Source organism: Oncorhynchus tshawytscha, linkage group LG25 (assembly GCF_018296145.1).
Source record: "Oncorhynchus tshawytscha isolate Ot180627B linkage group LG25, Otsh_v2.0, whole genome shotgun sequence".
Lineage (NCBI taxonomy): Eukaryota > Metazoa > Chordata > Actinopteri > Salmoniformes > Salmonidae > Oncorhynchus > Oncorhynchus tshawytscha.
In genome coordinates this window covers 44,325,623-44,353,122 of record NC_056453.1, presented here as the reverse complement: position 1 = coordinate 44,353,122, position 27,500 = coordinate 44,325,623, and the positions used below count along the sequence as shown (strand labels likewise).

At 48.9% G+C, this 27,500-nt stretch overlaps 1 protein-coding gene across 1 annotated transcript in view; it reads left to right on the top strand.

The window, feature by feature from the left end:
- LOC112243879 (calcium uniporter protein, mitochondrial) overlaps positions 1-27,500 on the top strand; it is a 113,323-nt gene that overhangs the window by 44,082 nt on the left and 41,741 nt on the right. Inside the window, exon 2 of the mRNA XM_042305787.1 lies at positions 11,916-12,014. Coding sequence (XP_042161721.1) covers positions 11,916-12,014 — 99 coding nt within the window. The remainder of the gene's footprint in view (positions 1-11,915; positions 12,015-27,500) is intronic.

Here is a 27,500-nt window from a genome sequence, read left to right as displayed (position 1 = left end):
GAGAGACTAGTCAAGGACCATATCACCTCCACCCTACCTGACACCCTAGACCCACTCCAATTTGCTTACCGCCCAAATAGGTCCACAGACGATGCAATCTCAACCACACTGCACACTGCCCTAACCCATCTGGACAAGAGGAATACCTATGTGAGAATGCTGTTCATCGACTACAGCTCGGCATTCAACACCATAGTACCCTCCAAGCTCGTCATCAAGCTCGAGACCCTGGGTCTCGACCCCACCCTGTGCAACTGGGTACTGGACTTCCTGACGGGCCGCCCCAGGTGGTGAGGGTAGGCAACAACATCTCCTCCCCGCTGATCCTCAACACTGGGGCCCCACAAGGGTGCGTTCTGAGCCCTCTCCTGTACTCCCTGTTCACCCACGACTGCGTGGCCACGCACGCCTCCAACTCAATCATCAAGTTTGCGGACGACACAACAGTGGTAGGCTTGATTACCAACAACGACGAGACGGCCTACAGGGAGGAGGTGAGGGCCCTCGGAGTGTGGTGTCAGGAAAACAACCTCACACTCAACGTCAACAAAACTAAGGAGATGATTGTGGACTTCAGGAAACAGCAGAGGGAACACCCCCCTATCCACATCGATGGAACAGTAGTGGAGAGGGTAGTAAGTTTTAAGTTCCTCGGCATACACATCACAGACAAACTGAATTGGTCCACTCACACAGACAGCATCGTGAAGAAGGCGCAGCAGCGCCTCTTCAACCTCAGGAGGCTGAAGAAATTCGGCTTGTCACCAAAAGCACTCACAAACTTTTACAGATGCACAATCGAGAGCATCCTGGCGGGCTGCATCACCGCCTGGTACGGCAACTGCACCGCCCTCAACCGTAAGGCTCTCCAGAGGGTAGTGAGGTCTGCACAACGCATCACCGGGGGCAAACTACCTGCCCTCCAGGACACCTACACCACCCGATGCAACAGGAAGGCCATAAAGATCATCAAGGACATCAACCACCCGAGCCACTGCCTGTTCACCCTGCTGTCATCCAGAAGGCGAGGTCAGTACCTGTGCATCAAAGCTGGGACCGAGAGACTGAAAAACAGCTTCTATCTCAAGGCCATCAGACTGTTAAACAGCCACCACTAACATTGAGTGGCTGCTGCCAACACACTGACACTGACACTGACTCAACTCCAGCCACTTTAATAATGGGAATTGATGGGAAATTATGTAAATATATCACTAGCCACTTTAAACAATGCTATCTTATATAATGTTACTTACCCTACATTATTGATCTCATATGTATACGTAGATACTGTACTCTATATCATCGACTGCATCCTTATGTAATACATGTATCACTAGCCACTTTAACTATGCCACTTGGTTTACATACTTATCTCATATGTATATACTGTACTCGATATCAGCTACTGTATCTTGCCTATGCTGCTCTGTACCATCACTCATTCATATATCCTTATGTACATATTCTTTATCCCCTTACACTGTGTTTAAGACAGTAGTTTTGGAATTGTTAGTTAGATTACTTGCTCGTTATTACTGCATTGTTGGAACTAGAAGCACAAGCATTTCGCTACACTCGCATTAACATCTGCTAACCATGTGTATGTGACAAATAAATTTGATTTGATTTGATTTTGAGACTATTCCCTCTGGTATCTCTCATCTCTCTCTCTCTCTCTCTCTCTCGGGAAAGCGAGAGAGAGATTCATGCCCCTTTCAAGCATTATAAATTCTCGCTGTAACAGATGGACAGACAGGGCTGCTGTATGTGTTGTACTGACCTGTCTTTGTTATGTTTCATCATCCTCCATGATGAGAAGGTCAACCACTGAGCATTCTGGGGAGATTAGAACCATTCGCCTCCCAGGAACATTCTGTCACAGCCTGAACAGTTTTCCCCTCTCGTCCCAAAGAGGAGAGAGACATTTCTGTGTGTTTAGTGGAAGCAGGCTATAGGTACGAGTGACTGTCTGTGTGTGTGTTGTTTTTATGAATGAAGTGAGTCTCTAAACCTCCTCGATTCATCTACTACCTGTCTGTCCCAGATGTCACCCTATTCCCTTTAAAAAGAACCCTAACCCAAAGGTTGCTAGTTCAAATCCCCGAGCTGACAAGGTAAAAATCTGTTGTTCTGCCCCTGAACAGGCAGTTAACCCACTGTTCCTAGACCGTCATTGAAAATAAGAATTTGTTCTTAACTGACTTTCCAAGTTAAATAAAGGTAAAATAAAAACAATTATAATTCCAAATAGAACCCCACGGGCCCTGGCTAAATAGAACCCCACGGGCCCTGGCTAAATAGAACCCTACGGGCACTGGCTAAATAGAACCCCATGGGCCCTGGCTAAATAGAACCCCACGGGCCCTGGCTAAATAGAACCCTTACGGGCCCTGGCTAAATAGAACCCCATGGGCCCTGGCTAAATAGAACCCTATGGGCCCTGGCTAAATAGAACCCTACGGGCCCTGGCTAAATAGAACCCCATGGGCCCTGGCTAAATAGAACCCCACGGGCCCTGGCTAAATAGAACCCTACGGGCCCTGGCTAAATAGAACCTTACGGGCCCTGGCTAAATAGAACCCTACGGGCCCTGGCTAAATAGAACCCTACGGGCACTGGCTAAATAGAACCCCATGGGCCCTGGCTAAATAGAACCCCACGGGCCCTGGCTAAATAGAACCCTTACGGGCCCTGGCTAAATAGAACCCCATGGGCCCTGGCTAAATAGAACCCTATGGGCCCCACGATCCCTCTCTCTCTCTCCCTCCCAGACTCTCTCTCCATCCCAGCCTCTCTCTTTCGCTCTCCCTCCCAGCCTCTCTCTTTCTCTCTCCCTCCCAGCCTCTCTCTTTCTCTCTCCCTCCCAGTCTCTCTCTCCCTCCCAGCCTCTCTCTCTCTCCCTCCCAGTCTCTCTCTCTCTCCCTCCCAGCCTCTCTCTCTCTTCCTCCCAGTCTCCCTGTCTCCCTCCCAGCCTCGCTCTTTCTCTCTCCCTCCCAGCCTCTGTCTTTCTCTCTCCCTCCCAGTCTCTTTCTCTCTCCCTCCCAGTCTCTCTCTCTCTCCCTCCCAGTCTCTCTCTCTCCCTCCCAGACTCTCTCCCTCCTAGCCTCCCTTTCTTTCTTTCTCCTAGCCTCTCTCTTTTTCCCTCCCAGCAGCCAGCTACTCTTCCTGGGGTCCAGCAAAATGAAAGCATTCAGTGTGTTCCCTCAGGCCATTACTACCACATATCTACAACACAAAATCTGTGTACATGTGTGTAGAGTGCCTATGTTATCGTGTGTTTTGTATGCATGTGTCTGTGCCATCTTAGCTACTGTTGTATCAATACGTTTTGACCATGACAGTTTACAATCTAGGGTTACTCCAAGCGGTTTAGGTACCTCAACTTGCTCTTGCCTGACGACTCTAACTCAATACTTCCGTTTCTCTGTGAGCTACATACTTCCATCTGAGACTGACGTCAATGAAGTCGTTGGTGATCAAAGTTGAGGGGTACAACTCATAGCCGTCAGCGATTGGCTCATTTCTAACCAATAAAAGGAAACTATACATTCCCCCCCCAAAAAAAGCATCTTTGCCCACCTGTGTTCTGGCTCTGACTCAACCCATCGTTTTCTGGGACCAATCAGAAGGGTTTTAGATTTTGTTTGCGTTCGTCAGGGAGGTACTCCGAGCCAGACTCAGAGGAGAACCAACTCTCGTCTGTGGCGTTTGGCCCCAGAGCAAGGAGTTTGGGAAGCCAGGCGACGGTTGCTCTGCTGTGGTGGCTCTGTGTCAGGAATCTCCCGTCCTGTCTCACTGCAGACCTGCTGGTGCTGCTGCCCAGCTCTCTCTCTCTATATATATATATACACACACACACACACACACACACACACACACACACACACACACACACACACACACACACACACACACACACACACACACACACACACACACACACACACACACACACACACACACACAGTGTCCTTGGCGGTCATGATGAATTGCAAAATGGGGGAAATCTTTCACTGTGTGCGTTAGCATGTCTGTGTGTGTGTGTGTGAGGTAGCATAGTGTGTGTGTGTGAGGTAGCATAGTGTGTGTGTGTGAGGTAGCATAGTGTGTGTGTGTGAGGTAGCATAGTGTGTGTGTGTGAGGTAGCATAGTGTGTGTGTGTGAGGTAGCATAGTGTGGGTGTGTGAGGTAGCATAGTGTGGGTGTGTGGGTAGCATAGTGTGGGTGTGAGGTAGCAAAGTGTGTGTGTGTGTGTGTGTGTGTGTGTGTGTGTGTGTGTGTGTGTGTGTGTGTGTGTGTGTGTGTGTGTGTGGGTAGCATAGTGTGTGTGTGTGTGTGTGTGTGTGTATGTGTGTGTGAGGTAGCATAGTGTATCTCCTCTCTACTTTATCTCTCCTCTCTACTCTCTCCTCTCTACTCTCTCTCTCTCTACTTTCTCTCTCTCTCCTCTCTACTGTATCTCTCCTCTCTGTGGCCTGAGAGATTGCCTGCAGCCTCCCATCTCTTTCCCCCTCCTCCCCCTCCTCCCCTTGGGATACAAACATCTCTGACTGGTAGGGCAAGTGAAGGGAGGGAGAGAGAGGGAGAAGGAGAGAGAGAGATGAAGGGCACATCTCTCTTCTTATCTCTCCCCTCTCCTCTTACCTGTCCCCCTCTCCTCTCACCTGTCTCCTTTCACAATGTCTACTTCTTCTATCATGTGTGTCTATCTAATCTGTCCCTTCTCCTCTCACCGTGTGTGTGTGTGTGTGTGGCCCATGTCCTCTCGTTGTGTGTTTTCATTTGGGCGTAAATACCACACCAACCGGAGCGGGAAATATTTTTGGTATCTCCGATTTGTTCTGGCAACTCTCACAGAAACGTAAATTAACTACGTTACCCATAGGCCTCTGGTCAAAACTAGTTCACTACGTTACCCATAGGGCCTCTGGTCTAAACTAGTGCACTACGTTACCCATAGGCCTCTGGTCAAAACTAGTGCACTACGTTACCCATAGGGCCTCTGGTCTAAACTAGTGCACTACGTTACCCATAGGCCTCTGGTCTAAACTAGTGCACTACGTTACCCATAGGCCTCTGGTCTAAACTAGTGCACCATAGGGCCTCTGGTCTCAGACATCATCTAGTCATTATACTGTCAGACACTATGATGTGTAGAGTACATGATATCCGAGTGATGGAAGCAGGGAGAACAGGCTGTGTCTGTGTCTGAGTGATGGAAGCAGGGAGAACAGGCTGTGTCTGTGTCTGGGTGATGGAAGCAGGGAGAACAGGCTGTGTCTGTGTCTGAGTGATGGAAGCAGGGAGAACAGGCTGTGTCTGTGTGATGGAAGCAGGGAGAACAGGCTGTGTCCGAGTGATGGAAGCAGGGAGAACAGGCTGTGTCTGTGTCTGAGTGATGGAAGCAGGGAGAACAGGCTGTGTCTGTGTCTGAGTGATGGAAGCAGGGAGAACAGTCTGTGTCTGTGTGATGGAAGCAGGGAGAACAGGCTGTGTCCGAGTGATGGAAGCAGGGAGAACAGGCTGTGTCTGTGTCTGAGTGATGGAAGCAGGGAGAACAGGCTGTGTCTGTGTGATGGAAGCAGGGAGAACAGGCTGTGTCCGAGTGATGGAAGCAGGGAGAACAGGCTGTGTCTGTGTCTGAGTGATGGAAGCAGGGAGAACAGGCTGTGTCTGTGTCTGAGTGATGGAAGCAGGGAGAACAGGCTGTGTCTGTGTGATGGAAGCAGGGAGAACAGGCTGTGTCCGAGTGATGGAAGCAGGGAGAACAGGCTGTGTCTGTGTGATGGAAGCAGGGAGAACAGGCTGTGTCCAAGTGATGGAAGCAGGGAGAACAGGCTGTGTCTGTGTCTGAGTGATGGAAGCAGGGAGAACAGGCTGTGTCCGAGTGATGGAAGCAGGGAGAACAGGCTGTGTCCGAGTGATGGAAGCAGGGAGAACAGGCTGTGTCCGAGTGATGGAAGCAGGGAGAACAGGTTGTGTCTGTGTCCAAGTGATGGAAGCAGGGAGAACAGGCTGTGTCTGTGTGATGGAAGCAGGGAGAAAAGTCTGTGTCTGTGTGATGGAAGCAGGGAGAACAGGCTGTGTCTGAGTGATGGAAGCAGGGAGAACAGGTTGTGTCTGTGTCCAAGTGATGGAAGCAGGGAGAACAGGCTGTGTCTGTGTGATGGAAGCAGGGAGAAAAGTCTGTGTCTGTGTGATGGAAGCAGGGAGAACAGGCTGTGTCCGAGTGATGGAAGCAGGGAGAATAGGCTGTGTCTGAGTGATGGAAGCAGGGAGAACAGGCTGTGTCTGTGTCCAAGTGATGGAAGCAGGGAGAACAGGCTGTGTCTGTGTCCGAGTGATGGAAGCAGGGAGAACAGGCTGTGGGTCGGGTAATGATGATCTTGACGAAACTGTCGTTGTATGTGTCCTGGAGGGCAGGCAGTTTGCTAGCATTTCGCTCCGAGTTTGCTAGCGTTTTTGCTAGCATTGGCAAATACTGTAGCGTTAGCACATGGTATCATAAATAAATCAATCAAGCGGTACCGGAGAGGCGGGTCTAGGTCCAAGGGGCTTCTAAACAGCTTCTACCCCCAAGCCAGAAGACATCCAATCAAATGGCTTCCCAGACTATCTGCACTCCCCCACCCCCCTTCTATGCTGCTGCTACTCTCTGTTTATTATCTATGCATAATCACTTTAATAACTCTACGTACATGTACATATTACCTCAGTTACCTTGAATAACCGGTGCCCCCGCACATTGACTCTGTACCGTAACACCCTGTATATAGCCTCCACATTGACTCTGTACCGTAACACCCTGTATATAGCCTCCACATTGACTCTATACCGGTACCCCCTGTATATAGCCTCCACATTGACTCTGTACCGGTACCCCCTGTATATAGCCTCCACATTGACTCTGTACCGGTACCCCCTGTACATAGCCTCCACATTGACTCAGTACCGGTACCCCCTGTATATAGCCCCCACATTGACTCTGTACCGATAGCCCCTGTATATAGCCTCCACATTGACTCTATACCGGTACCCCCTGTATATAGCCTCCACATTGACTCTGTACCGGTACCCCCTGTATATAGCCTCCACATTGACTCTGTACCGGTACCCCCTGTATATAGCCTCCACATTGACTCTGTACCGGTACCCCCTGTATATAGCCTCCACATTGACTCTGTACCGGTACCCCTGTATATAGCCTCCACATTGACTCTGTACCGTAATACCCTGTATATAGTCTCCACATTGACTCTGTACCGGTACCCCCTGTACATAGCCTCCACATTGACTCAGTACCGGTACCCCCTGTATATAGCCCCCACATTGACTCTGTACCGGTACCCCTGTATATAGCCCCCACATTGACTCTGTACCGGTACCCCTGTATATAGTCTCCACATTGACTCTGTACCAGTACTCCCTGTATATAGCCTCCACATTGACTCTGTACCGGTACCCCCTGTATATAGCCTCCACATTGACTCTGTACCGGTACCCCTGTATATAGCCTCCACATTGACTCTGTACCGGTACCCCCTGTATATGACCTCCACATTGACTCTGTACCGGTACCCCCTGTATATAGTCTCCACATTGACTCTGTACCGGTACCCCCTGTATATAGCCTCCACATTGACTCTATACCGGTACCCCCTGTATATAGCCTCCACATTGACTCTGTACCGGTACCCCCTGTATATAGCCTCCACATTGACTCTGTACCGGTACCCCCTGTATATAGCCTCCACATTGACTCTATACCGGTACCCCCTGTATATAGCCTCCACATTGACTCTGTACCGGTACCCCCTGTATATAGCCTCCACATTGACTCTGTACCGGTACCCCCTGTATATAGCCTCCACATTGACTCTGTACCCCCTGTATATAGCCTCCACATTGACTCTATACCGGTACCCCTGTATATAGACTCCACATTGACTCTATACCCCTGTATATAGCCTCACATTGACTCTGTACCGGTACCCCCTGTATATAGCCTCCACATTGACTCTATACCGGTACCCCCTGTATATAGCCTCCACATTGACTCTGTACCGGTACCACCTGTATATAGCCTCCACATTGACTCTGTACCGGTACCCCCTGTATATAGCCTCCACATTGACTCTGTACCGGTACCCCCTGTATATAGCCTCCACATTGACTCTGTACCGGTACCCCCTGTATATAGCCTCCACATTGACTCTGTACCGGTACCCCTGTATATAGCCTCCACATTGACTCTGTACCGGTACCCCCTGTATATAGCCTCCACATTGACTCTGTCCCGGTACCCCCTGTATATAGTCTCCACATTGACTCTGTACCGTAATACCCTGTATATAGCCTCCACATTGACTCTGTACCGGTACCCCCTGTATATAGCCTCCACATTGACTCTGTACCGGTACCCCCTGTATATAGCCTCCACATTGACTCTGTACTGGTACCCCCTGTATATAGCCTCCACATTGACTCTGTACTGGTACCCCCTGTATATAGCCTCCACATTGACTCTGTACCGTAATACCCTGTATATAGCCTCCACATTGACTCTGTACCGGTACCCCCTGTATATAGCCTCCACATTGACTCTGTACCGTAATACCCTGTATATAGACTCCACATTGACTCTGTACCGGTACCCCCTGTATATAGCCTCCACATTGACTCTGTACCGTAATACCCTGTTTATAGCCTCCACACTGACTCTGTACCGTAATACCCTGTATATGGCCTCCACATTGACTCTGTACCGGTACCCCCTGTTTATAGCCTCCACACTGACTCTGTACCGGTACCCCCTGTATATAGCCTCCACATTGACTCTGTACCGTAATACCCTGTATATAGCCTCCACATGGACTCTGTACCGGTACCCCCTGTTTATAGCCTCCACACTGACTCTGTACCGTAATACCCTGTATATGGCCTCCACATTGACTCTGTACCGGTACCCCCTGTTTATAGCCTCCACACTGACTCTGTACCGTAATACCCTGTATATAGCCTCCACATTGACTCTGTACCGTAATACCCTGTATATAGCCTCCACATTGACTCTGTACCGTAATACCCTGTATATAGCCTCCACACTGACTCTGTACCGTAATACCCTGTATATAGCCTCCACATTGACTCTGTACCGTAATACCCTGTATATAGCCTCCTCATTGACTCTGTACCATAATACCCTGCATATAGCCTCTACATTGACTCTGTACCATAACCCCCTGTATATAGCCTCCACATTGACTCTGTACCGTAATACCCTGTATATAGCCTCCACATTGACTCTGTACCGTAATACCCTGTATATAGCCTCATTATTGTTATTTTCTGCTGCTCTCTAATTATTTGTAAATTTTATTTGTAATTGAAGAATATATATTTTATACATATATATATATATATATATGTATATTTTTTTTTAACTGCATTGTTGGTTAAGGGCTTGTAAGTAAGCATTTCACTGTAAGTTCTGTTGTATTTGGCGCATGTGACAAATACAATTGGATTTGATTTGATTCCATAATAATAATTAGAAGTGACCAGTGATTCCATGTCTATAGGACCAGTGATTCCATGTCTATAGGGCCAGCGATTCCATGTCTATAGGGCCAGTGATTCCATGTCTATAGGGCCAGTGATTCCATGTCTATAGGGCCAGTGATTCCATGTGTATAGGGCCAGTGATTCCATGTCTATAGGGCCAGTGATTCCATGTCTATATGGCCAGTGATTCCATGTCTATAGGGCCAGTGATTCCACGTGTACAGGATAAGTGATTTCATGTCTATAGGACCAGTGATTCCATGTGTATAGGGCCAGTGATTCCATGTCTATAGGACCAGTGATTCCATGTCTATAGGGCCAGTGATTCCATGTCTATAGAGCCAGTGATTCCATGTGTATAGGGCCAGTGATTCCATGTCTATAGGACCAGTGATTCCATGTCTATAGGGCCAGTGATTCCATGTCTATAGGGCCAGTGATTCCATTTCTATAGGGTCAGTGATTTCATGTCTGTAGGGCATGCATTCATTTGGCGTAATCTGTATCCTTTTAGGTACCTGCAGTTCAGTGTTGTGGCACTTTAACATTGCCCAATCAGAGGGCTGTAAGAAAACACAAAAGGATCATTGGGACAAAAGGGACAAAAGGCAGGAATACAGCCAGTGAGGGGTTAATATAGCCCCCGTTCCTGTTTTAGTCGTGAGGGGTTAATATAGCCCCCTGTTTTAGTGGTGAGGGGTTAATATAGCCCCCTGTTTTAGTGGTGAGGGGTTAATATAGCCCCTGTTTTAGCGGTGAGGGGTTAATATAGCCCCCTGTTTTAGTGGTGAGGGGTTAATATAGCCCCCTGTTTTAGTGGTGAGGGGTTAATATAGCCCCCTGTTTTAGCGGTGAGGGGTTAATATAGCCCCAGTTCCTGTTTTAGTGGTGAGGGGTTAATATAGCCCCCGTCCCTGTTGTAGGCGTGAGGGGTTAATATAGCCCCCTGTTTTAGTGGTGAGGGGTTAATATAGCCCCCTGTTTTAGTGGTGAGGGGTTAATATAGCCCCTGTTTTAGTGGTGAGGGGTTAATATAGCCCCCTGTTGTAGGTGTGAGGGGTTAATATAGCCCCTGTTTTAGTGGTGAGGGGTTAATATAGCCCCTGTTTTAGTGGTGAGGGGTTAATATAGCCCCCTGTTGTAGGCGTGAGGGGTTAATATAGCCCCCTGTTTTAGTGGTGAGGGGTTAATATAGCCCCCTGTTTTAGGGAGGGGTTAATATAGCCCCCTGTTTTAGTGGTGAGGGGTTAATATAGCCCCCTGTTTTAGCGGTGAGGGGTTAATATAGCCCCAGTTCCTGTTTTAGTGGTGAGGGGTTAATATAGCCCCCGTCCCTGTTGTAGGCGTGAGGGGTTAATATAGCCCCCTGTTTTAGTCGTGAGGGGTTAATATAGCCCCCTGTTTTAGTCGTGAGGGGTTAATATAGCCCCTGTTTTAGTCGTGAGTGGTTAATATAGCCCCAGTTCCTGTTTTAGTCGTGAGGGGTTAATATAGCCCCCTGTTTTAGTGGTGAGGGGTTAATATAGCCCCTGTTTTAGTCGTGAGGGGTTAATATAGGCCCCTGTTTTAGTGGTGAGGGGTTAATATAGCCCCCTGTTGTAGGTGTGAGGGGTTAATATAGCCCCAGTTCCTGTTTTAGTCGTGAGGGGTTAATATAGCCCCCTGTTTTAGTGGTGAGGGGTTAATATAGCCCCTGTTGTAGGTGTGAGGGGTTAATATAGCCCCAGTTCCTGTTTTAGTCGTGAGGGGTTAATATAGCCCCCTGTTTTAGTGGTGAGGGGTTAATATAGCCCCCTGTTTTAGTCGTGAGGGTTTCATATAGCCCCCTGTTGTAGGTGTGAGGGGTTAATATAGCCCCCTGTTTTAGTGGTGAGGGGTTAATATAGCCCCCTGTTTTAGTCGTGAGGGTTTCATATAGCCCCCGTTCCTGTTTTAGTCTTGAGGTTTGAGGTATACTAATTTGATATCTGCATCTTTCAGCCACATCCTGTTTGCTAACAGCTCAGAGAGAGATTAGATGTTTAATGTTTGAGGTATACTCATTTGATATCTGGATGGAAAATATTTATTTTAAGGAAATAATAGCTGGATACATTTCCGGTACACAGCACACCCACACATCGGTTCTGTCACGGTTCTGACTGTTCTGTCACCGTTCTGTCACTGTTCTGATGGTTCTGACTGTTCTGTCACCGTTCTGTCACCGTTCTGACGGTTCTATCGCGGTTCTGACGGTTCTGACTGTTCTGTCACCGTTCTGACGGTTCTGTCACTGTTCTGACAGTTCTGACTGTTCTGTCACCGTTCTGTCACCGTTCTCACTGTTGTTCTCTCCTCTCCCCCATCAGGACCAGCCTGTCAGGAGAACACATGTCCTGCGATCATCCTCCCGCTCTGCACTGTTCACCCAGCCTCCCACCAGCCTCTCAATCACCCTCTCAACCCAGGTTAGTACTGCTGTGTGTGGGTGTGTGTGCAGATGGAGGACTGGGGATAGTGGGTTGTGTTATTCTAAGAGGGATGGGGTGGGTTGTGTGTTTCTAAGAGGGATAGGGTGGGTTGTGTGTTTCTAAGAGGGATGGGGTGGGTTGTGTGTTTCTATAAGGGATGGGGTGGGTTGTGTGTTTCTAAGAGGGATGGGGTGGGTTGTGTGTTTCTAAGAGGGGTGGGTTGTGTGTTTCTAAGAGGGGTGGGTTGTGTGTTTCTAAGAGGGATGGGGTGGGTTGTGTGTTTCTAAGAGGGATGGGGTGGGTTGTGTGTTTCTAAGAGGGGTGGGGTGGGTTGTGTGTTTCTAAGAGGGATGGGGTGGGTTGTGTGTTTCTAAGAGGGATGGGGTGGGTTGTGTGTTTCTAAGAGGGATAGGGTGGGTTTTGTGTTTCTAAGAGGGGTGGGGTGGGTTGTGTGTTTCTAAGAGGGGTGGGGTGGGTTGTGTGTTTCTAAGAGGGGTGGGGTGGGTTGTGTGTTTCTAAGAGGGGTGGGGTGGGTTGTGTGTTTCTAAGAGGGATGGGGTGGGTTGTGTGTTTCTAAGAGGGGTGGGGTGGGTTGCACCAATATGAATTAACTCTTAAACTGAGTTAAATTTAAAGATGTATCTATAAATCTTGTTCCAACAAACTTTAAACCTAGTTTCAAATTTAAATCCTAGTTCAATTGAATCCTTCATCTAAACTAAGTTTACGTTTGACTTAAAACCAAGATCAAATCTTGTTGTCAAATCTAATGTCAATGTAGTTTGGGGATTAAATCTAAACTGCCACTGAAGGAGGTCAAAGGTCATCAGATGTCTGTGTATGTCTGTGTATGTCTGTGTATGTGCTTCATATTTTCACTGTGATTTAAACATTTCAGCTCTTGTGGTTTATCATGTAAAACTCAACTAGCCAGCTCATTTATTTGACCCAGAATTAAATGAATTAGATACTTTAGATGAGGTGAAAACTATCTTTGCTGGCTAGCGGTGACCAGGCCTGGATAGAAGGAGAACATATCGCTATGGTGAACCCATTATGACACGTGTAACTAACCATACACTAGTGATTTAACCTTAGATTAAAAGATTTCAAAATCAAGTGGTACAATACAACTCTGATTTTAATCCTAAACCTAGATTTTACAGTCTAGATTAGGTCTAATATAAGATTCATTTAAACTAGGGGTTCCCAAAAAATGTTGGCCTCCCCCGACCCCATTTTGAGATCCGAAAATTATTACGAGCCCAACCATGTGGAAAAACAATGATGTAATTGACAGTCAATGTTTATTTTTTTTTTTTATTGGGAGCTATTACAGTCAATTAAAATACATTCTAACAGTATTTCTGAATGTCTGCTCAACTCACCATCACATATTTTTAATGTGGTGCTATGACAGTAAATTGCTAATTAGTCTGACTAGGAATGATCTCCCCAACCACTAATGAGATGGGGGTGCTTGATTCATGTCGCGTCGGAGCTTCTCAAAGGGGGGCGCTGTCACATCCAACCTGGATCGATATGTGTTTTTAATGCCGAAGAGCATTGACTCCAGCGCCACACAGATATGAGCTGGTCGAAGGGTACCGTGAGTTTTATGTTTTACTCCTGTCTCACCGTGCCATCCCTACTAGGCTCCTGTCTCACCGTGCCATCCCTACTAGACTCCTGTCTCACCGTGCCATCACTACTAGACTCCTGTCTCACCGTGCCATCCTACTAGACTCCTGTCTCACCGTGCCATCCCTACTAGGCTCCTGTCTCACCGTGCCATCCCTACTAGACTCCTGTCTCACCGTGCCATCACTACTAGACTCCTGTCTCACCGTGCCATCCCTACTAGACTCCTGTCTCACCGTGCCATCCCTACTAGGCTCCTGTCTCACTGTGCCATCCCTACTAGACTCCTGTCTCACCGTGCCATCCCTACTAGGCTCCTGTCTCACTGTGCCATCCCTACTAGACTCCTGTCTCACTGTGCCATCACTACTAGACTCCTGTCTCACCGTGCCATCCCTACTAGACTCCTGTCTCACTGTGCCATCCCTACTAGACTCCTGTCTCACTGTGCCATCCCTACTAGACTCCTGTCTCACTGTGCCATCCCTCCTAGACTCCTGTCTCACTGTGCCATCCCTCCTAGACTCCTGTCTCACTGTGCCATCCCTCTTAGACTCCTGTCTCACTGTGCCATCCCTCCTAGACTCCTGTCTCACTGTGCCATCCCTCCTAGACTCCTGTCTCACTGTGCCATCCCTCTTAGACTCCTGTCTCACCCTGCCATCCCTCCCAGACTCCTGTCTCACTGTGCCATCCCTCCTAGACTCCTGTCTCACTGTGCCATCCCTCTTAGACTCCTGTCTCACTGTGCCATCCCTCTTAGACTCCTGTCTCACTGTGCCATCCCTCCTAGACTCCTGTCTCACTGTGCCATCCCTCCTAGACTCCTGTCTCACTGTGCCATCCCTCCTAGACTCCTGTCTCACTGTGCCATCCCTCCCAGACTCCTGTCTCACCCTGCCATCCCTCCCAGACTCCTGTCTCACTGTGCCATCCCTCCTAGACTCCTGTCTCACTGTGCCATCCCTCTCAGACTCCTGTCTCACTGTGCCATCCCTCCTAGACTCCTGTCTCACTGTGCCATCCCTCCCAGACTCCTGTCTCACTGTGCCATCCCTCCCAGACTCCTGTCTCACTGTGCCATCCCTCTTAGACTCCTGTCTCACTGTGCCATCCCTCTTAGACTCCTGTCTCACTGTGCCATCCCTCTTAGACTCCTGTCTCACTGTGCCATCCCTCCTAGACTCCTGTCTCACTGTGCCATCCCTCCTAGACTCCTGTCTCACTGTACCATCCCTCCTAGACTCCTGTCTTACTGTGCCATCCTCCTAGACTCCTGTCTCACTGTGCCATCCCTCCTAGACTCCTGTCTCACTGTACCATCCCTCCTAGACTCCTGTCTTACTGTGCCATCCCTCTCAGATTCCTGTCTCACTGTACCATCCCTCCTAGACTCCTGTCTCACCGTGCCATCCCTCTTAGACTCTTGTCTCACTGTGCCATCCCTCCCAGACTCCTGTCTCACTGTGCCATCCCTCCTAGACTCCTGTCTCACTGTACCATCCCTCCTAGACTCCTGTCTCACTGTGCCATCCCTCCTAGACTCCTGTCTCACTGTGCCATCCCTCCTAGACTCCTGTCTCACCGTGCTATCCCTCTTAGACTCCTGTCTCACTGTGCCATCCCTCTTAGACTCCTGTCTCACTGTGCCATCCCTCTTAGACTCCTGTCTCACTGTGCCATCCCTCTTAGACTCCTGTCTCACTGTGCCATCCCTCTTAGACTCCTGTCTCACTGTGCCATGCCTCCCAGACTCCTGTCTCACTGTACCATCCCTCCCAGACTCCTGTCTCACCGTGCCATCCCTCTTAGACTCCTGTCTCACCGTGCCATCCCTACTAGACTCCTGTCTCACTGTGCCATCCCTACTAGACTCCTGTCTCACTGTGCCATCCCTACTAGACTCCTGTCTCACTGTGCCATCCCTACTAGACTCCTGTCTCACTGTGCCATCCCTCCCAGACTCCTGTCTCACCGTGCCATCCCTCCTAGACTCCTGTCTCACTGTGCCATCCCTCCTAGACTCATGTCTCACTGTACCATCCCTCTTAGACTCTTGTCTCACTGTGCCATCCCTCTTAGACTCTTGTCCCACTGTGCCATCCCTCCCAGACTCCTGTCTCACTGTGCCATCCCTCCTAGACTCCTGTCTCACTGTGCCATCCCTCCTAGACTCCTGTCTCACTGTGCCATCCCTCCCAGACTGCTGTCTCACTGTGCCATCCCTCCCAGACTCCTGTCTCACTGTGCCATCCCTCCCAGACTCCTGTCTCACTGTGCCATCCCTCCCAGACTGCTGTCTCACTGTGCCATCCCTCTTAGACTCCTGTCTCACTGTGCCATCCCTCCCAGACTCCTTTCTCACTGTGCCATCCCTCTTAGACTCTTGTCTCACTGTGCCATCCCTCCCAGACTGCTGTCTCACTGTGCCATCCCTCCTAGACTCTTGTCTCACTGTGCCATCCCTCCCAGACTCCTGTCTCACTGTGCCATCCCTCCTAGACTCCTGTCTCACCGTGCCATCCCTCCCAGACTCCTGTCTCACTGTGCCATCCCTCCTAGACTCCTGTCTCACCGTGCCATCCCTCTTAGACTCCTGTCTCACTGTGCCATCCCTCCTAGACTCCTGTCTCACTGTGCCATCCCTCCTAGACTCCTGTCTCACTGTGTCATCCCTCTCAGACTCCTGTCTCACTGTGCCATCCCTCTCAGACTCCTGTCTCACTGTGCCATCCCTCTCAGACTCCTGTCTCACTGTGCCATCCCTCCCAGACTCCTGTCTCACTGTGCCATCCCTCTTAGACTCTTGTCTCACTGTGCCATCCCTCTTAGACTCCTGTCTCACTGTACCATCCCTCTTAGACTCGTGTCTTACTGTGCCATCCCTCTCAGACTCCTGTCTCACTGTGCCATCCCTCTTAGACTCTTGTCTCACTGTGCCATCCCTCTTAGACTCCTGTCTCACTGTACCATCCCTCTTAGACTCGTGTCTTACTGTGCCATCCCTCTCAGACTCCTGTCTCACCGTGCCATCCCTCTTAGACTCCTGTCTCACTGTGCCATCCCTCCCAGACTCCTTTCTCACTGTGCCATCCCTCTTAGACTCTTGTCTCACTGTGCCATCCCTCCCAGACTGCTGTCTCACTGTGCCATCCCTCCTAGACTCTTGTCTCACTGTGCCATCCCTCCCAGACTCCTGTCTCACTGTGCCATCCCTCCTAGACTCCTGTCTCACTGTGCCATCCCTCTTAGACTCCTGTCTCACCGTGCCATCCCTCCCAGACTCCTGTCTCACTGTGCCATCCCTCCTAGACTCCTGTCTCACTGTGCCATCCCTCCTAGACTCCTGTCTCACTGTGCCATCCCTCCTAGACTCCTGTCTCACTGTGCCATCCCTCTTAGACTCCTGTCTCACTGTGCCATCCCTACTAGACTCCTGTCTCACTGTGCCATCCCTCCTAGACTCCTGTCTCACCGTGCCATCCCTCCCAGACTCCTGTCTCACCGTGCCATCCCTCCTAGACTCCTGTCTCACTGTGCCATCCCTCTTAGACTCCTGTCTCACTGTGCCATCACTCTTAGACTCCTGTCTCACTGTGCCATCCCTCCTAGACTCCTGTCTCACCGTGCCATCCCTCTTAGACTCCTGTCTCACTGTGCCATCCCTCCTAGACTCCTGTCTCACTGTGCCATCCCTCCTAGACTCCTGTCTCACTGTGCCATCCCTCCTCGACTCCTGTCTCACTGTGCAATCCCTCCTAGACTCCTGTCTCACTGTGCCATCCCTCCTAGACTCCTGTCTCACTGTGCCATCCCTCCTAGACTCCTGTCTCACTGTGCCATCCCTCCTAGACTCCTGTCTCACTGTGCCATCCCTCTTAGACTCCTGTCTCACTGTGCCATCCCTCCTAGACTCCTGTCTCACTGTGCCATCCCTCCTAGACTCCTGTCTCACTGTGCCATCCCTCTTAGACTCCTGTCTCACTGTGCCATCCCTCCTAGACTCCTGTCTCACTGTGCCATCCCTCTTAGACTCCTGTCTCACTGTGCCATCCCTACTAGACTCCTGTCTCACTGTGCCATCCCTCCTAGACTCCTGTCTCACCGTGCCATCCCTCCCAGACTCCTGTCTCACTGTGCCATCCCTCCTAGACTCCTGTCTCACTGTGCCATCCCTCTTAGACTCCTGTCTCACTGTGCCATCACTCTTAGACTCCTGTCTCACTGTGCCATCCCTCCTAGACTCCTGTCTCACCGTGCCATCCTCTTAGACTCCTGTCTCACTGTGCCATCCCTCCTAGACTCCTGTCTCACTGTGCCATCCCTCCTAGACTCCTGTCTCACTGTGCCATCCCTCTTAGACTCCTGTCTCACTGTGCCATCCCTCCCAGACTCCTGTCTCACTGTACCATCCCTCTTAGACTCCTGTCTCACCGTGCCATCCCTCTTAGACTCCTGTCTCACTGTGCCATCCCTCCTAGACTCCTGTCTCACTGCCCATCCCTCCTAGACTCCTGTCTCACTGTACCATCCCTCTTAGACTCCTGTCTTACTGTGCCATCCCTCTCAGACTCCTGTCTCACTGTGCCATCCCTCCTAGACTCCTGTCTCACTGTGCCATCCCTCTTAGACTCCTGTCTCACTGTGCCATCCCTCCTAGACTCCTGTCTCACTGTGCCATCCCTCCTAGACTCCTGTCTCACTGTACCATCCCTCTTAGACTCCTGTCTTACTGTGCCATCCTCTCAGACTCCTGTCTCACTGTGCCATCCCTCCTAGACTCCTGTCTCACCGTGCCATCCCTCCTAGACTCCTGTCCCACTGTCCATCCCTCTTAGACTCCTGTCTCACTGTGCCATCCCTCCCAGACTCCTGTCTCACCGTGCCATCCCTCTTAGCCTCCTGTCTCACCGTGCCATCCCTCTTAGACTCCTGTCTCACTGTGCCATCCCTCCTAGACTCCTGTCTCACTGTGCCATCCCTCCTAGACTCCTGTCTCACTGTACCATCCCTCTTAGACTCCTGTCTTACTGTGCCATCCCTCCCAGACTCCTGTCTCACTGTGCCATCCCTCCTAGACTCCTGTCTTACTGTGCCATCCCTCCTAGACTCCTGTCTCACTGTGCCATCCCTCCTAGACTCCTGTCTCACTGTGCCATCCCTCCTAGACTCCTGTCTTACTGTGCCATCCCTCCTAGACTCCTGTCTCACTGTGCCATCCCTCCTAGACTCCTGTCTCACTGTGCCATCCCTCCTAGACTCCTGTCTCACTGTGCCATCCCTCCTAGACTCCTGTCTCACTGTACCATCCCTCTTAGACTCCTGTCTTACTGTGCCATCCCTCCCAGACTCCTGTCTCACTGTGCCATCCCTCCTAGACTCCTGTCTTACTGTGCCATCCCTCCTAGACTCCTGTCTCACTGTGCCATCCCTCCTAGACTCCTGTCTCACTGTGCCATCCCTCCTAGACTCCTGTCTTACTGTGCCATCCCTCCTAGACTCCTGTCTCACTGTGCCATCCCTCTTAGACTCCTATCTCACCCTGCCATCCCTCTCAGACTCCTGTCTCACTGTGCCATCCCTCCTAGACTCCTGTCTCACTGTGCCATCCCTATTAGACTCCTGTCTCACTGTGCCATCCCTCCTAGACTCCTGTCTCACTGTGCCATCCCTCCCAGACTCCTGTCTCACTGTGCCATCCCTACTAGACTCCTGTCTCACTGTGCCATCCCTCCTAGACTCCTGTCTCACTGTGCCATCCTCTTAGACTCCTGTCTCACTGTGCCATCCCTCCTAGACTCCTGTCTCACTGTGCAATCCCTCCTAGACTCCTGTCTCACTGTGCCATCCCTCCTAGACTCCTGTCTCACTGTGCCATCCCTCCTAGACTCCTGTCTCACTGTGCCATCCCTCCTAGACTCCTGTCTCACTGTGCCATCCCTCCTAGACTCCTGTCTCACTGTGCCATCCCTCCTAGACTCCTGTCTTACTGTGCCATCCCTCCTAGACTCCTGTCTCACCGTGGCAGTTGGGATCACCATCTCAATTTGCTCTGTTCTGGTTTTTCTGTGGCGAAGCTCAGGCATCGGAGACAGAGGCTTCAAGTCAACATCAGAATCATCATCAGCAACGTCGATTTCAAGCTCACTATCCGATCCTCCATCCGTCTCCCAACTCATCTAAATTTTGCAGCATTTGTAATGCTGTCAGTACGTCCGTTCTTTGGTCTTGTCATTGTGAACTGCACACGTTGTATGTTGTACTCAGTCTGATTTGACTCTCCCAGGGGAGATTATAAAGTCTTCTTATAGTCTTCTTCATCATTACACTGTTGTTCTATATTCAGTCATCCTCATCATTCAGATTAATCACCCTCCTCATCATTCAGATTAATCACCCTCCTCATCATTCAGATTAACCACCCTCCTTATCATTCAGATTAACCACCCTCCTCATCATTCAGATTAACCACCCTCCTCATCATTCAGATTAACCACCCTCCTCATCATTCAGATTAACCACCCCCTCATCATTCAGATTAATCACCCCCTCATCATTCAGATTAATCACCCTCCTCATCATTCAGATTAATCACCCTCCTCATCATTCAGATTAATCACCCTCCTCATCATTCAGATTAATCACCCTCCTCATCATTCAGATTAATCACCCTCCTCATCATTCAGATTAATCACCCTCCTCATCATTCAGATTAACCACCCTCCTCATCATTCAGATTAATCACCCTCCTCATCATTCAGATTAATCACCCTCCTCATCATTCAGATTAACCACCCTCCTCATCATTCAGATTAATCACCCTCCTCATCATTCAGATTAACCACCCTCCTCATCATTCAGATTAACCACCCTCCTCATCATTCAGATTAACCACCCTCCTCATCATTCAGATTAATCACCCTCCTCATCATTCAGATTAATAACCCTCCTCATCATTCAGATTAACCACCCTCCTCATCATTCAGATTAACCACCCTCCTCATCATTCAGATTAACCACCCTCCTCATCATTCAGATTAATCACCCTCCTCATCATTCAGATTAACCACCCTCCTCATCATTCAGATTAACCACCCTCCTCATCATTCAGATTAACCACCCTCCTCATCATTCAGATTAACCACCCTCCTCATCATTCAGATTAATCACCCTCCTCATCATTCAGATTAACCACCCTCCTCATCATTCAGATTAACCACCCTCCTCATCATTCAGATTAATCACCCTCCTCATCATTCAGATTAACCACCCTCCTCATCATTCAGATTAACCACCCTCCTCATCATTCAGATTAATCACCCTCCTCATCATTCAGATTAATCACCCTCCTCATCATTCAGATTAATCACCCTCCTCATCATTCAGATTAATCACCCTCCTCATCATTCAGATTAATCACCCTCCTCATCATTCAGATTAATCACCCTCCTCATCATTCAGATTAATCACCCTCCTCATCATTCAGATTAATCACCCTCCTCATCATTCAGATTAATCACCCTCCTCATCATTCAGATTAACCACCCTCCTCATCATTCAGATTAATCACCCTCCTCATCATTCAGATTAACCACCCTCACCAGATTAACCACCCTCCTCATCATTCATTCATCATTCAGATTAATCACCCTCCTCATCATTCAGATTAACACCCTCCTCATCATTCAGATTAATCCCTCCCATCATTCAGATTAACACATCATTCAGATTAATCACCCTCCTCATCATTCAGATTAACCACCCTCCTCATCATTCAGATTAATCACCCTCCTCATCATTCAGATTAATCACCCTCCTCATCATTCAGATTAACCACCCTCCTCATCATTCAGATTAACCACCCTCCTCATCATTCAGATTAACCCTCCTCCCTCCTCATCATTCAGATTAACCACCCTCCTCATCATTCAGATTAATCACCCTCCTCATCATTCAGATTAATCACCCTCCTCACCCACCCTCCTCATCATTCAGATTAACACCCTTCATCATTCAGATTAATCACCCTCCTCATCATTCAGATTAACCACCCTCCTCATCATTCAGATTAATCACCCTCCTCATCATTCAGATTAACCACCCTCCTCATCATTCAGATTAATCACCCTCCTCATCATTCAGATTAACCACCCTCCTCATCATTCAGATTAACCACCCTCCTCATCATTCAGATTAATCACCCTCCTCATCATTCAGATTAACCACCCTCCTCATCATTCAGATTAATCACCCTCCTCATCATTCAGATTAATCACCCTCCTCATCATTCAGATTAACCACCCTCCTCATCATTCAGATTAATCACCCTCCTCATCATTCAGATTAACCACCCTCCTCATCATTCAGATTAATCACCCTCCTCATCATTCAGATTAATCACCCTCCTCATCATTCAGATTAATCACCCTCCTCATCATTCAGATTAATCACCCTCCTCATCATTCAGATTAATCACCCTCCTCATCATTCAGATTAATCACCCTCCTCATCATTCAGATTAATCACCCTCCTCATCATTCAGATTAATCACCCTCCTCATCATTCAGATTAACCACCCTCCTCATCATTCAGATTAATCACCCTCCTCATCATTCAGATTAAGGGGACATCACGGAATATTCTAGAAAAAACGGGACTAAATTCTGAGTGTTATTTGACAAAGGGAAGCATTGTAGAATCAGCAGAATCTTTCTGATACTATATAGACATCACAATGTTTCACCTGCATGTGACTCTGAAGGAAGATTTGATAAAACAATGATCCTTTCCCTGTGTCTTGTTCAATTACAAGATGCGTCCATCTCTTCATGTTCAATTTGACAACTGATAAGTGTAATATTGTCACTCGTCAGATTATTGTCAAATTTAACCTTGTCTATAGGGTCTTATGTTTTGAAATTCGTTCCGGGGTAGTGTCGGTGTGGTGTCGGTGTAGTGTCGGTGTAGTGTCGGTGTAGTGTCGGTATAGTGTCGGTGTAGTGTCGGTATAGTGTCGGTGTAGTGTCGGTATAGTGTCGGTGTAGTGTCGGTATAGTGTCGGTGTAGTGTCGGTGTAGTGTCGGTGTAGTGTCGGTATAGTGTCGGTGTAGTGTCTGTGTAGTGTCGGTATAGTGTCGGTGTAGTGTCAGTATAGTGTCGGTGTAGTGTCGGTATAGTGTCGGTGTAGTGTCGGTATAGTGTCGGTGTAGTGTCGGTGTAGTGTCGGTGTAGTGTCGGTGTAGTGTCGGTATAGTGTCGGTGTAGTGTCGGTATAGTGTCGGTGTAGTGTCGGTGTAGTGTCGGTGTAGTGTCAGTATAGTGTCGGTGGAGTGTCGGTGTAGTGTCGGTGTAGTGTCGGTGTAGTGTCTGTGTAGTGTTGGTGTAGTGTCAGTATAGTGTCGGTGGAGTGTCGGTGTAGTGTCGGTGTAGTGTCGGTGTAGTGTCGGTGTAGTTTAGGTGTAGTGTCGGTGTAGTGTCGGTGTAGTTTAGGTGTAGTTTAGGTGTAGTGTCGGTGTAGTGTCGGTGTAGTTTAGGTGTAGTTTAGGTGTAGTGTCGGTGTAGCTGGTGGGCCAGCTGTGCAGGCTGACTGGCATTGTTTGTTTCCTGCTCATTGCACCCCTGAATAGAGTCAATATGTTTTATCATGATTCTAAAGGCCTCCTGCAATGTGGGGCACGTTGTCGTTTCCTTTACATTAGATTAGGTACTGAGTTACAGTCCCATAACAGATTGTTTTTACATTGAATTATTTATTTATTTTTTACAAAAGGACAAATGTAAAAAAAAAAAAAAAGAATAGTATCAATCTGCAAAGGAACGTGATTAAATGATTTGCTGCTGATCAACAAGCATCACATGAACACATCATTACACCACTGTCTTTCTAAATTAAATCAACCTCTTTCACCCTGCTTATCATTCAGTTAGGCCTCATTGTAAATTCAATTGTGAAGTAAGGTGCACAATTATTGCCCGTTCATCCATTTGTCATTCAGTGAGGAGACAGAGAGAGAGAGAGAGAGAGAGAGAGAGAGAGAGAGAGAGAGAGAGAGATGCATTAACACCTGGCTGGGTACCAACGTCCTACAGCACATAGTCTTCAATCAATCAAATGTAGCTGATATCTCAAAGTGCTGTACAGAAACCCAGCCTAAAACCCCAAACAGCAAGCAATGCAGGTGTAGACGCACGGTGGCTAGGAAAAACTCCCTAGAAAGGCCAAAACCTAGGAAGAAACCTATAGAGGAACCAGGCTATGAACCAGGCAATGAGGGGTGGCCAGTCCTCTTCTGGCTGTGCCGGGTGGAAATTATAACAGAACATGGCCAAGATGTTCAAATGTTCACAAATAATAATAATCACAGTAGTTGTCGAGGGTGCAACAGGTCAGCACCTCAGGAGTAAATGTCAGTTGGCTTTTCATAGCCGATCATTAAGAGTATCTCCACCGCTCCTGCTGTCTCTAGAGAGTTGAAAACAGCAGGTCTGGGACAGGTAGCACGTCCGGTGAACAGGTCAGGATTCCATAGCCGCAGGCAGAACAGTTGAAACTGGAGCAGCAGCACGGCCAGGTGGACTGGGGACAGCAAGGAGTCATCATGCCAGGTAGTCCTGAGACATGGTCCTAGGGCTCAGGTCCTCAGAGAGAGAAAGAAAGAGAGAATTAGAGAGAGCATACTTAAATTCACACAGGACACCGGATAAGACAGGAGAAGTACTCCCAGATATAACAGACTGACCCTAGTCCCCCGACACATAAACTACTGCAGCATAAATACTGGAGGCTGACACAGGAGAGGTCAGTAGACACTGTGGCCCCATCCGATGACATCCCCGGACAGGGCCAAACAGGCAGGATATAACCCCACCCACTTTGCCAAAGCACAGCCCCCACACCACTAGAGCGATATCTTCAACCACCAACTTACCATCCTGAGACAAGGCCGAGTATAGCCCACAAAGATCTCCGCCACCGCACAACCCAAGGTGGGGTGCCAACCGAGACAGGAAGACCACATCAGTGAATCAACCCACTCAAGTGTCGCACCCCTCCTAGGGACGGCATGGAAGAGCACCAGTAAGCCAGTGACTCAGCCCCCGTAATAGGGTTAGAGGCAGAGAATCCCATTGGAGAGAGGGGAACCGGCCAGGCAGAGACAGCAGGGGCATTCTTGGAGCCTGGCTGGGTACCAACATCCTACAGAACATTGTCTGGTGTAATTTCAAAATTGTGACAAATGAGCAGTGTAAAATACAAACATGTAGGAAGAGTCAGGGAAGGAGCAGAACACATTTTTTTAAATGATTTTTTTAGGCCGTTGGTGGCCGTTGGCGGTTCTAGTTCACTGTTATCTGACAATGGTGTTGTTTTCACCATTTCGCAGCCGGTAATATATAAGTCTCTGCAATAGGGTGTGCTTTAGGTTTCATTTACATTTATAAGGTTAACCACATTACAATGATTGTGAGCTACAAAGACGATATTATAATATCTCATTTTTATGTAATTTTTTTGGGGGGGGGGTATTTGGGAAATTCTCCCGCGACTCCATTATGACATCTGGCGACCTCGCATGTCTCCTCTCCTGTGCGATGAGCGAGAGAGAGACAGACTCCTTCTGTCTCTTATCTACTTCTCAGCAGCCGAGCTAGCTCTGGGATATCTCTCGTTGTACACATCATCGATCTCTAGGCCTCCACAGCCAACTCCAGATGTATTAGTTCCTTTGGTAGTGTGTGTGCAGTGTGTGCAGGCTGTGTGTGTGTGTGTGTGTGTGTGTGTGTGTGTGTGTGTGTGTGTGTGTGTGCAGTGTGTGTGTGTGTTATCGTGTGTGTGTGCAGTGTGTGCAGGCAGTGTGTGTGTAGTGTGTGTGTGTGTGTGTGTGTGCTTGGGCAGATGAGTCCATTTATTAGATGCTGTCAGGGTGTTAGAATCATCCCCTCTATCAGCTGGTTGTTCCACGGTATCATCCCCTCTATCAGCTGGTTGTTCCACGGTACCATCCCCTCTATCAGCTGGTTGTTCCACGGTACCATCCCCTCTATCAGCTGGTTGTTCCACGGTACCATCCCCTCTATCAGCTGGTTGTTCCACGGTACCATCCCCTCTATCAGCTGGTTGTTCCACGGTACCATCCCCTCTATCAGCTGGTTGTTCCACGGTACCATCCCCTCTATCAGCTGGTTGTTCCACGGTACCATCCCCTCTATCAGCTGGTTGTTCCACAGTACCAACCCCTCTATCAGCTGGTTGTTCCACGGTACCATCCCTTCTATCAGCTGGTTGTTCCACGGTACCATCCCCTCTATCAGCTGGTTGTTCCACGGTACCATCCCTTCTATCAGCTGGTTGTTCCACAGTACCATCCCCTCTATCAGCTGGTTGTTCCACGGTACCATCCCCTCTATCAGCTGGTTGTTCCACGGTACCATCCCCTCTATCAGCTGGTTGTTCCACGGTACCATCCCCTCTATCAGCTGGTTGTTCCACGGTACAGTCTAGTACGGATGTGTCCTTGAGCCCCCCCTTCATATTATACCAGCAGTGTCCTTGAGCCCCCCCATTCATATTATACCAGCAGTGTCCTTGGCCCCCCCATTAATATTATACCAGCAGTGTCCTTGAGCCCCCCTTCATATTATAGCAGCAGTGAGTCCTTGAGCCCCCCCATTCATATTATATCAGCAGTGAGTCCTTGAGCCCCCCATTCATATTATACCAGCAGTGTCCTTGACCCCCATTCATATTATACCAGCAGTGTCCTTGGCCCCCATTCATATTATACCAGCAGTGTCCTTGAGCCCCCCCTTCATATTATAGCAGCAGTGAGTCCTTGAGCCCCCCCATTCATATTATATCAGCAGTGAGTCCTTGAGCCCCCCCATTCATATTATACCAGCAGTGTCCTTGAGCCCCCCATTCATATTATACCAGCAGTGTCCTTGAGCCCCCATTCATATTATACCAGCAGTGTCCTTGAGCCCCCCCATTCATATTATACCAGCAGTGTCCTTGAGCCCCCATTCATATTATACCAGCAGTGTCCTTGAGCCCCCATTCATATTATACCAGCAGTGTCCTTGAGCCCCCCATTCATATTATAACAGCAGTGTCCTTGACCCCCCCATTCATATTATACCGGCAGTGTCCTTGCCCCCCCATTCATATTATAACAGCGGAGTCTTTGCCCCCATTCATATTATAACAGCAGAGTCCTTGAGCCCCCATTCATATTATAACAGCTGTGTCCTTGAGCCCCCCATTCATATTATAACAGCAGTGTCCTTGAGCCCCCCATTCATATTATAACAGCAGAGTCCTTGAGCCCCCCATTCATATTATACCAGCAGTGTCCTCCCCCCATTCATATTATAACAGCAGAGTTCTTGAGCCCCCATTCATATTATACCAGCAGAGACCTTGAGCCCCTCCCCATTCATATTATAACAGCACAGTCCTTGAGCCCCCCATGCATATTATACCAGCAGTGTCCTTGAGCCCCCCCATTCATATTATAGCAGCAGTGAGTCCTTGAGCCTCCCCCATTCATATTATAACAGCAGTGAGTCGTTGAGCCCCCCAATCATATTATAGCAGCAGTGTCCTTGAGCCCCCATTCATATTATAGCAGCAGTGAGTTCTTGAGCCCCCACCCCTCCCCCATTCATATTATAGCAGCAGTGAGTTTTTGATCCCCCCACCCCTCCCCCATTCATATTATAACAGCAGTGTCCTTGACCCCCCCATTCATATTATACCAGCAGTGTCCTTGAGCCCCCCCATTCATATTATAACAGCAGGAGTCCTTGCCCCCCATTCATATTATAACAGCAGAGTCCTTG